This window comes from Thunnus albacares, chromosome 18, assembly GCF_914725855.1.
Source record: "Thunnus albacares chromosome 18, fThuAlb1.1, whole genome shotgun sequence".
NCBI lineage: Eukaryota > Metazoa > Chordata > Actinopteri > Scombriformes > Scombridae > Thunnus > Thunnus albacares.
In genome coordinates, this window is record NC_058123.1 from 14,125,904 (window position 1) to 14,138,273 (window position 12,370).

General features: G+C 39.0%; 1 protein-coding gene across 7 annotated transcripts in view; it reads right to left on the minus strand.

Moving 5' to 3' along the window:
- rgs3a (regulator of G protein signaling 3a) overlaps window positions 1-12,370 on the minus strand; it is a 159,450-nt gene that overhangs the window by 27,581 nt on the left and 119,499 nt on the right. For all 7 annotated transcript variants that reach the window (XM_044333614.1, XM_044333616.1, XM_044333615.1 and 4 more), the window contains one exon: window positions 7,960-8,946. In XM_044333614.1, coding sequence (XP_044189549.1) covers window positions 7,960-8,946 — 987 coding nt within the window. The remainder of the gene's footprint in view (window positions 1-7,959; window positions 8,947-12,370) is intronic.

A 12,370-nucleotide genomic window follows, 5' to 3' on the forward strand; every position in this document is an offset into this window, starting at 1 on the left:
TCGCAAGGAGTTAAGTTCACTATAGGTTTCAGTGGAAAAATGAAAAGAACTTTATCTTTTTGTACTTGGAAATGATCTTCAATTGTCCTGAAGTCGTTGGATCAAAGACTTGCTACTCTATTTACCCGTTTGGGCAAATTAATTTAAGTTAAAGGCTTCCTTCAGACATAAAAGGTTTTTTTCTTTATTTGATGTTTCTTTCTAGTGTCAGTTTCATACTATTCTAAATTACTTTACAGTAAAAACAAAGTGTAGGAATATCTATATGAAACTACAGAAATAAAGCAATCAAAAGATTCCATAGTAGTTATTCACCACCATAGATCCATACTCATTTACACACATACATTTTGAGCATCTGAAAGTTAGGACACGCTCTCATGGTCAAATGATGATGAATGGAGAGTGAAAGCACATATTCCAACACTTAACTTCGGCGTGACTTTTGGCGGAGGGGAAGGAAATGTAATTAGCAGATGTGAAGAACTTATATAATAATAATAAGTCATTTCATTTGGCTCTCAAAGTCACATTAACAGATTCTATTAAGTATTTCCACAGCATACTGACAGGCATGGAGACAGGAGTTGTCTAGTGAAAGTGAAGACTCTTCCCACAAGACTCTTAATTGTTATCACTGTTATTCAACTGGCATGGTGTTTCCCCTTCCTGTCAGCATGACTGCCTGTCTAGAAAGACAGAATATCTTATGCACAGTACTTGCCACTGTCTGTCAGAAGGCACCATCCCGGTGAAATGAAGTTAAGAAGAAGCAAAAATAAACACTAAAACAATTGATTGTTGCTGAGTGCCACCCCAAGCAACAATTTTCCAATGATAGCTTAGCATCTGCAAGCCTGTCAAGCTTTCTGCACATGTTTGAGCAGTGTGCATGGAGCTCTAGTAAGAGCTATCCTCCATATCTAAAGTGTTAAGAGGGTCATGCCTTTTTAGCCTTTCCAAAACCAAAAGCACATGAGCAAAAGTGCATGGAAAGGATTGATTTTGTGGTCCTCGTTAACATTAAAAAGTAGGCTCCCAATAGAGTTTCTAACCGATTGTGCTGTGCTGGTTTGGAAAGCTTGAAAGGCGTAGCAACAGCGACTAAGGGGGACGGGCCTTAGGTCAATTCCTTTGTTTTATCTCATAATATCTATACAGAGCTGGAGTCATGACACAAATTGGCATACATTACAGCACATGCTTGTAGAAGTTCAATAATGATTCATGTTTTAGCATAAACCTACAGCTCTCAGTGCTTCAGTGCAATTACTGGGTCAACGTAACTTGGTTTTGTCCATATCCATAGTATTCTCAAACACAGTTCAGTGCTCTTTGTCCCCCTCTTATTACAGACATATCTGAACTAACCTCAGCCAATTGGCTCGCCTCTTCTGTCAAACAGTGATATATAACCCACGGTGGACTATGGCTTATAGTAAATGGGATCCTATAAACTAAATAACTGTATTAGATTGTTATAAAAATAACCATCCGTTAGTATTATTACCTAAACACATGGAGTGAACGACACAAAACATCATTTTTTTAGTCATATACATTACCACAAATGTCAATTGGATTTTAACTGAGGTTTTTACTACTTATGGAACAGAACGGTTTCTTTAATGCAATAAGTAGAGCAAATGCTAAACTCAAAATGCTAGTGGGCATAGTGTTTGTGAGTGTGCATGCTTTAAAAATGCCATCTCCATGCCAACTCCTTATAATGTATTAAGACTGTTAAAACCAAGGTTGGATAATGGAAAGAGATTGTGAGAGGGCCATTTGGTTGTGTAATGTTAGTAATCTTAGTAATGTCTGACTTGGCCATGGAATCACTAATATGTGTATCTGTTTTTCAAGCAACCAAATAAAAAGAAATGATATCAGAGACAGAGAGAGAGAGCGAGAGAGAGATATGGTAGCATTACACACAATCTGTCTAAAGCTTTCCAGACAAGACGGAGGCGCTTTGGCCACAGACTAAGGGAGATGTCTTTGATTTCACAACAAGTGACAAGAATTTCTTGTGAAATTTAAGAAATGTTCTGTCCGTTCTGTCTTACGTAACTAATTTTTCCTTTTGGGGAAATCTTATATATGATGTATTGTCTTCTGTAGTTTTGGTGGTCTCTTGCAAAGTGTGGTCAGTAGAATTTTATTGTTAACTGTGAACTAATACCCCATAAACAGAAAAACATCACATTCAGTTCATTCATGTTTTTGTGTATAGACACTTGGGTGGCTATTCACTGTGTTGACTGTCCTGAAAGCCTGTTCAGTCTGCTCAGTAAATATTTACATGTTACCCATTTAGCATTTCACTGGACATATCCAGCCTGGCTGTGTCCAACATGGATTTGAACCCTGGGGACCTTTTGTCCATTCGAAGCCATCTGCAGTCAAATAGAGGAGATCCTCGTGTTTACCTACAATACTATCAGTTCAGTGTGTGACTGTGCTGTCGCAGAATATTTGCTGATTCTGATGTACACCTTGGCCCTAAGCAAATTACCTGTGACATCTATTTTGTCAAAACACCACTTGAAGGGATTGGACTATAGCACTCATCAATAAGGGATATTTTTAAATTGTTTCCATGAACCTCTTGTGCCGTTCATTCAGTAAAAAACAAGCTATTGTTAGCTCGGGTCATGTGCACTAATCCATGTGAGGTACGCATCATAGTCTTGATATCAACAAGTGCTATGCTTCTCTCACAATACAATCTTTGAGCTAAATTTAGATAATATACAGGAACATGCACACTAGTGCCTGAGGAATGATGAAAAATCAGTGCTAATAGCTTCTGTCTGGAGGATTTCTGAGAACCTTTTAGACTTGTAGCTGAGGTACTCAAATGTGACTCAATAGTGTTTACTAATATTTTTGAGCGTGAACCTAGAATAGTGTTTAGGTTCCTGTAACTGTTTATCCTGCTTATCACAGCACAGTGGACATTTAGTGGAGGTCCGGTAAACTGGAGACAAACTATACTCTGAAAGTACAATATTGCAAACATGTTTTTCTAAGCTCTAAATTCATTGATGTGTCCTAAACCTACTGTATGTAAGCCACTCTAAAAGGTGCTTTTTCAGGTATATAGCATTGCTTAGGCACTACTGCACTGTTATTGTTGGCTTTTCTGCAATTGGAACGTATGAACTGACAAAAATAAGATAAGTTCATATAGGTCAGTCCAAACAAGACAGCAAATATTTACCCAGATTGTGTGTGTGTGTGTGTGTGTGTGTGTGTGTGTGTGTGTGTGTGTGTGTGTTCTATTTTCTGATTCATTCGTATTTTTGCATCGATTCGATATTTTGGATTTAGCCCCGAGGACAAAAGTGAGTCACTTAAGTTAGTTGCTGTGTGTACTGTTTTCCTAGTATTTGATTAGCCTGTAGTGTAGCTTGTTTGTTTTAGCCAAACACATATCGAATAACATGATTTACTATATTTTAAGTAGTTCTGAAAGTGAAGCAGCCTTAATCATCATTTTCACAGTTTCATACTTCTATGACCAGGCTAAAGCAGCAATATTTAATTTACTTTAGAACATTAATTTAGTTGTGCAGTAGCCTGCAGCTTTGTTTAAGACAAAAATAACAGATGGGCTAATTGTGTGCGCAGTGCACCAGCTTTAAATGGAAACTGCCTGCTTGAGTGTTGAATTTTGAATGTTGTTTAAGCCTTAACGTCAATGCAAGCCAAAAAAATTATAGCTGAACCATTGTTTTTACTGTTTTACATCTAGATTGTATCATAAAAAGGAGAGGAATGATGAGGTAAAAATGATAAAGGATAGAAGCAAATGTTTTGACATCTTATAGTGTTCTGTTTAATTTTGTTCCTTACAGTCTGTCACAAAGCCCCCTCTCTCTATTCCTCTGTATGCGTGTGTGCACACACATGCAGCACCATCCGTTTGCATACCTGTTTTCAAGTACGAATGCATGCTAACCTATTTTCCCTTAACACTATCCACTCTTGTGTATCCTTGACACAACGCAGGAATGTAAGCCATCAAACAACCATCAGTAAACACATTAAAATTGTTTTTCCCCCCAATGTCTTGAAAGACAGTCGATATTTATCCGGATTTCAAACAAACATTCAGGCCACATAAACAAAATGTTTGGCCTGCTTGAGCCAAAACCGCTGGGTTAGATCCATATGTGTGTGTTGCAACAACGTCTGTGTGAATGTATCACATCCACAACACGATGATGGATAGTGGGATGTCTGGAAAATGACGGCGGATTTGAGGGTTTGGACAGCAAAATGAGAGATCAATTTAATGGTCTGATTGGAAAGAACATGCAGTGGTTTAGTATTAAAAGACCATTTCAGGCATGTCTCTCAACACCTTTTAATGGAAATTAGGATTTTCCAATGTGGCTACAAACTAAATCAGATCAGCTGCATTTTTTTTTATTGCTGCTGGAATCTCACTCCTATGAATTTCCATTTTGTTGTTTTATGAGCAAAACGTTTTAATGGTGCTATTGTGGTCGCTGCAGAAGCAAAACATTCTTGGTTGATCTTTTTAATCCAGCCATAGCTCTAGCAGTTCATGTTTTCTTTAACTAATAATGGTCTCAGTGTTGAAAGTGGTTTTACACAGACCTCTGACAGCAGATTTGACCTCAGCACCTCAACAAGGTGGCAATGATTTCAAGCTGAACATCAGTGCATGTGAGGACTTTGTGTAAATTCATAACATGATGGGCAAACCATGCTATCCTTATTAGATTGCTATGATTTCTTATGTCAAATTCCTTGTGTAAACTGATGACTTTCCCACAAGGCTCAATATTCATGTGGTGTACCACAAGGATATCAATTCCTGGACCAATATTGTTCTCTCATTTGCCCCCTCAAGGTCTCTTAATGACACTGCACAAAGCAAGAATCTTGTCCTCAATTCATATCAATTCCTGAAAGATTTGTGCTTCACAATAGCTGTTATTGGCCTACATACAGTTACAAAGGGTAAGTAAACACTGCCTGCAAGAGAAAGGAGAAGAGACAGAGAGAAAGAGACAAGGGGGGGAGGGGGGGGGCTTCACATTATGAAACAACACAGACAGTAGAGACACACTGTTTCCCTTCCCCCATCACACTACTTTCTCTCGATTGCATATACACATATACATATATATACACACACACACACTATACATACAGTGCTATGTAACTGTATTGCAGTCTTGATTTCAGACTTAAAAACTTCAAGTGAGTCTCTGTAAAATGTTTATCATAACTTACATTTTATGATCAACAAGGTTTTGAGTTATTCTAATGGTAGTAATAAATGGAGTTTGGAAATTGAGCTTCAGTAAAATCTCAGAAACTCAGTTTGGTCAGTCACTACATCTGAGTAATTACTGTAATTGCACACTTCTAAGTTAAAGCAAAAAAATGCCCTTACTGCATCTGCATCTAGCATCTGATCTGAATGCACTGGCAAGGAAGCTAGAGGTTAATATCAAATAATCTTTTTATTTAAATATTTTATGACTGGATAAAATGTTCATCAAAACACAATAAATAAATAAAAAACTGTTTCATAGTTTCCAAAATTTTAAAAAACATCTTTTAAGATTTAATTTTTCCCTTTACTTGTCATTATAGCGGCAGCTTATATAACTACATGATGAATTATTGTGCATGGTTTCTATCTCAATATGTCGTTGTGTTTTTATCTTCATGATTTTGATGCTGGCTGAGTGTCCGTAAGATTAAATAGGTTTAGGTTTATTGACAACACTCTAATATATTTTAAAATGCAACATATCAAACTTTGTCAGGGACAGAACGATAAAGCCCTGGACTTATTTCCGTCGTTTTCTCTGGTGTTTTCATGATGTAATGCATGCAGCTGAAATGTACGTCATGTATCTAATTGGCAATGACATGGCAGTAATAAGCTAAGCAAACAGGATGACACCTGTCCTCCATGAATTTATCTTGAAACTTTCTCAGAGAAGAAAAGTACAACAGATTCTGTTTCTCCGTGCAACAGATGTGAGAGCAGAGGTGTAAAATATTTATAATCATATAATCATATTGGCTGATTAATCACATATTGATCTTGTGTTGTTTGGTCTCAGAATCTGAGATATTATTCTGTAACTGAACCATTAATAGAATTATTGTAAAATTATCAGAATTTGCATGGTGACAACTGTAATTTAGCTTGCCTTTACCTTCCATTTTTTTTTAAGAAAATGGCTCCGTTTCTTCTTATTCCCGTATTTCTTAGACAATTTACACACTAGTGAAATGTAAGAACTGACAGGAACTATATTTCTCCTAACTGGTACGCTGCAGTACTGAAAATGAGCACCAGTGAGCGTAACCAACTTTAAAGGTATTATGAAATTAAGGCAGCATGTGCATGCAGGTTCATAAATCAATGTTACCGATTTTAAATGATCCCATTCCCATTCTGTTCTCTTGGTTAGAGGTTTGACACACACACATAAACATACACACTCAAGTTCTGCACCTTGAGATGTCACAAGATTTATGAATGAGGGGGATGACAGATGGTTTTAAATAATGGAAACACAGGCCTCAAAGGAACTGTATCCATGACGCCAATAGGTAGTAAAATTACCCTTGAATCTGCCAAGACCAATAGGCTCCAGCCCTGTCTGCTGCATTCCTCCCTCTGCACAGCTCACACACACTGCCATTTAAGGCTGCCGAGTGTGCTGACAGAGTTGTTGGAAGAAGAGATAGATAAAAAAGGAGCAGTGCTTCTGATTTCTACAATGATAGAGTGAGCATTTGATCACCTCTGTCATTTGTGTTCTGTCTATCATTAAGTGTATGAAAAGTCCATGGAGCTCAGGTATCACTGCCTTGTTCTTTCTCTCCTATTTTCTCTCCATTTCTGTCAATTATTTTTTCAGAAACTGTCATTAGCAAATACATACTGATGAAATACTGCACAAGTGTGCAGGTGTGCAGTTCAAATCTTGTATCTGGAAACAGTGAAGTTGGGGAAAATCCTGGCGTGGACAATGACCTGTATGCGTTCCAGTTAAAGCATAATAATTCTAGGGAAAATGTACGACATATTACTTCATAGTTAACAGGAAAAACAAGAAGCGCTGAGATTTCTCAATTATTGCTCATTACTCAACCTTGGCCGAAGTGATGAGACAAGGCACAATGCCAACTTATCCGAGGCTACTGGCCTAACAGGATGTGATACATGCTTCCCTCTGTTGGACAAGTTGAAAAACTACTACATTAATATATTATTTCAATGCAAATGAGGCTGAGTGCCTTTTCATGTAAAGTTAATATTTCAACATCATTAAATTGAATACAATGTTTTGAAACTTTAATGCAGCTTTAAAATATATTTTTTTAAAACTCCAGTTTCAACTCCAGAAAATAGTTGCAGATGGACAGCAAATCAATTCTGTCACGCAGTTAATCAAATGATTTAGACTTGTGCTGTGGACAGTACTCTCTATTATCTTCAGCCATATTGTATATTTCTGTTTTGGATATCAATTTTGCACTTTGTATTAGATAAGCTTAACAATAACCACTTCAACATTTTGTTAGTTGTGAACACTCTGGTAGCAGGATCCTTGTGCACTTTCTCTAGTTCACCACTTGATGTCACCCTTTCTATAGAAACCAGGGAACTGAAACTTCACTGAAGTACTTGATCAATCAAGTTGTGTTGATGAAATAGTAATGGGACATACTTAAATGTATTAACTTAAGTAACTGTATTCAACATTGTACATTCAATCTTAGTATTTGTGTGCAATTGTGTTTAAATATCTCAGTATTATCCTGGTGTGTGTGTATGTGTGTTATAACCATAGTACCATAGACAGTTGCTGAATTTTATGATTTCTCTGTAATTTTATAACTTTAATTCAGCATAAGTATATGATATTATTTCAGTGTTAAGCTGCTTACCTTCCTTCCAGAGAACAGCATACACAGCTGATGCATGGAGCCTCCATTCTTGGTCAGTTCTTTCTTCAGGGTTTTGGGTGATGGGAGTGTCCAGCCACCCTTGTGGTGCGCTCCCCCCACCTCCAAGCAGTTGATGGCATTGTCGGAGGTGAAACACGTTGTGCGGGGGTCCTGCAGGAGGCTCCCTTCACTGTGGGTGCGTCTGCGGAGAGAATTCTGCACGCTGAGCCCTCCTCCACCGTGTTTCTCACAGGTGGCACCCTCCACCATGCTCCGGCGCTTGCTGTCAGTACGCTGCAGGTAGGCGTCGTCGCTGTCGTCTTCATCGTCCTCGTCTTCGGACTCCTCGTCGTCATCCTCATCGTACTCTTCTTCGTCAGTGTTGGGTGAGGAGAGGGCGTCGGCACTAAAGGAGCGATCAAGGCGCAGCTCAGGGATGACAAATGAGGATGAGGAGGAGGAGGGGGGAGCGTTGGTGTCAGGCGGCTCCGAGGCGTTGTCATCATCTGTGTTTGACACCATCAGGTTTAGGTTGACCTCCTCTTCATTCCTGTCTCCTTCGTACTCTCCTTCATATTCTTTCTCTTCCCCCTCACTTCCAGCACTCTTTCTGCTGGCCCGATCCTCCTCCTCATCTTCCTCTCTCCTTTTCTCCACATCCTTTCCCTCTCTCCAGATCTCCATCTCGTTTCCCTCCATACTCTTGCAATCCTCACCCTCGGTGGAAGGAGGCGGTGTGGGGGGCACCTTATGCCGCTCCTCGGATCCCACCAGACCTCCGAGGGGCATGTAAACCTCATCCAAAGGGGTGAGTGGCTCTGAGGGGTGAGGACTGCCCAGGGTTGGGGGCTCTGAGGGGCTGGAGGGATACAGGCTACTTTCCTCACCCTCTGAACCACGTGGGGGCAGGTGGAGGCACACACCTCCTCGATCTCCCGCTACTCCGCCCAGCTCACAAGAGGGGGCATCCACCTTAGGCTCCAACATCTAGAGGAGGGAACAGAGAGAGACAGATGGAGAGAATAGTTAGTCAAATCTGTTTAGATGTTAAATGCACTTTCTATAGAATCGATCAAGTTGTATTTGGTTTTAAAACATCTCTGTCATGCTACATGTTGGTGTGACCGAGATGTAATACCAGGATCAGACAAGGTGACATTTACGTCTTTTGAGAAGGTCACAATGTCAGATTAAGTGACAATAGTCCAGCTGTGACTTAACCAAGAGACAGACTACATACTGAACCCTGACTGATCTTAGCATGCGGTCTAGCATGACCTGCGTGATCGGGCAAGAGGGACCAGAGACAGACTTCCTGGATCAGAGATGTCAAAAACCATGGCAACACAGAGCATGTCGTGGACCTTGTCAAAATAGGAGAGTGAAAACAAAAATATCTGACATGCCAGTCTTTCCATATGGGCCTCATGAGGTGTCCTCGACACAAAGTGGGTTGTATTTTGCTGTGACGTGCTACACTGATTAACGTCTGCTGTTGCAGGCCATTTTTGGCAGATATCAAACAGATATCAGCCCAAAATAAGACTTACAAAAAAATGAACTGCCACATTATAATATCAGTTCCAGAGTTCAGTGAGTGTCATATACTGCTGTTCTGCTCGCCTCATACTGCTAGCTACTGTACTATACTGGAACTGGCTGCACTCATTCAGTCAAACTAAGCTGATACTGTGCCCTCAGGGACTGTGGAATAAAAAAAAAAAGCCTCTTGCAGAAATTGATAGGATTACTGCTACAGTGTTAGAATCAGTTGCCCATCTTTTCACCCATCCATCTTCGCTCTGATACGTCTCAATCATTTCAACCTACAGTAAATTTCTCTCTAGCTCAATGCCCGCACACATACAATCCCTCCAAAGCCCTCACCTACTTCCCAAGGCCAAACACAATATCCCTGTGTCACACACACCCAGACACACACACACACAGCACATGGCGTGTCCTCACCCCCTGCCTTTTACAATCCATCTGTATTGCTTCTTTCCCAATACTTGCTGGTTTTAATGCTTCTTTAACCTCTTCCAGCCCACAGAGCCTTCAGTGGGTGGATCATTACAAATGTATTCTGAGTAGGCCAACATCATCCAAACCCACACAGTTTTATTTGAAATTTGACTCAAGATCACAAAGTTTTTGGCGATACTGAATATATCAAGCTGAATTAAGGAAATGTTTATAACCTTATGCAGAAAACTTTTTTTCCATCTGATGCAATGGTGCTGCCTTTTAATATGTCACTCAAAATAAGAAAGATTTTAGCTTCAACGGAGTAACAGCTAGTTAAAGAATATATATAGAATACAGAATATATTGTGAAATTATCATATGGTTTAGATTTTTTAAAAATTCTAATTTTTAATCATAAAGAGAACATAGGTTGAAGAAATGAATCAATTGTGTATTGATATTCACACAGTTGTCATAGTATAAACTTGTTGATTTTGGCATCAGCATATTTTGACAATCAGACATTTTCTCTAATCATGATTTGGCAAGAAAGGGAGCTTATCAACATGTGCTAATCAACATAGCTATTCAACATCTGTTGGCTGTGCCCCAGTCCACATTCAACATTGAAGCACCGGCTCCTCCGGAAATAAGAAAGCATGCATAAATGCATTAAAGAGAGATGATGCACTGGTTTAAGTACTGAAATAAAATCTGAAGTGGAAAGTTAAAACATAAATGGGTTAAAGTGAGTTGGAAATGTTAGTCATCAACCCCAGGCAGTGTTTCACCACAGGAAATTGCTTATGGACCAGGACCAAAAAAAAAAAAGCCAAACCCTCTTTTTTGGGGGGGAGAGGAAGGCACTCAAAACCCACCTGCACAGAATGGCTACCTATGAGCTCTTTGTAAAGCATATGGTATATAAAATGGGATGAAAACCCAGTGCCTAATATAAATGAACTAGCTAAAGACTAATTTTTTGAAGCCCAGTCATCATTTTAAACATGAAATTTTCTAACATACACTTCTGCTTATCATTCATTGAGCTCACAAAGCTGTTTCTGAAAATGAGAAAAAATATTTCATATGTTTGTAGACAACCATGTTGCCATTGTTTCAGATGAAACAACCATTTGAGAGTCAGTCTAACCAAAGAAGTAGAAGTGACTGTAGTGATGTTAACTTAAGGAAAGAAAAACCATAAAGCTGAAAAATTCTTATTGTCTCAGCCGAACAGAAACGTGTAAAAAAAAAAATCTTTTCTTCTGTTTTGCATCAGCTCACAATTTATTTCCCACTGTGCAAATAGTCAACCATGAATTTTATTTTCATTCAGTGATATGTTTTATTTTTACGTAACAGTAAGTTTAGAGTGGCTATGAACATGGATAGTTGTCATGGACCTGAACTTAAGTGGAGTCCATGAAAATAAACTATGCTACCACAAATATTTGTTATTCAATGCAACCATGAGTGGATTTCAGCTCTGTCTACAAAATCAGTTCTACCTTCTTTAAGTCAGCAGCAAGTCTTCTGAAGGGCCTCATTGTGCTGGTCAAGTTAACCCATGATGACAAGCTGCAGTCACAAGACGCTCTGCTCTAATTGGAGATAATTCTGCTCCCCTCTCAGACAGCTCTCATGATATTTCACAAGCTGTTTGTGTACTTTTGCTGCTTAAATTAGTTTCCCCAGATACTGTTGCCCTGGTTGAACTTGCCTCTAAACTTTCAACCTGTATTCTTGAACTTTCAGTGCTTAAATTTTTATTCAGCTGCTCATATTTTTCTGGTCCAAGTCTTAAACTTATGTTATCCATACCTCCTGAAATTGTAGCATATATACTCCAAGTAATCTCGGAGAGAATGTGTGTGAAAAATTGAAATCAGTCTATATTGGCTTTGGTTTATAGTGTAGGAAGCAGAAGTGATATGTATGGTTATTTTCATATTGAGTAGTGAGAATGATCTGCTATGACCTCAATTATGTATAAGCACAATGTGAATACAGTATGTCTAGATACAGGATACTACGGTCTGAAATTAGGGTCACTGTGTCTCCTGCAAAAATATGACCTCATATTTCTGTAATGTGGGCTGTGGAGAACCTCAAGTCTGTCACAATGAAACTATCTGCAATACTGACATTTACTCAAGACACCTACCAATATACACCAAATAATCCCTTGCAAACTTTTGCACCATATTTCACCATTATTCTGTTTATACTTGTATTTTAGGGGTTGACACATAGCTGCCCCTTAGCCAAATCTGGCCCTCTACCAAATGTTTTGGATGGAGAATCAACCAGATGATAATGAATCCTGCTGTGTGGAGAGAAAACCAATACTGTGCCTTGCTCTGTGCCACGCGAGAGGCTATTTAATAAGTCTATGTTAAAGGCAGGTTATAATGCTGAAAAACAGAGTAGATAAATCAAG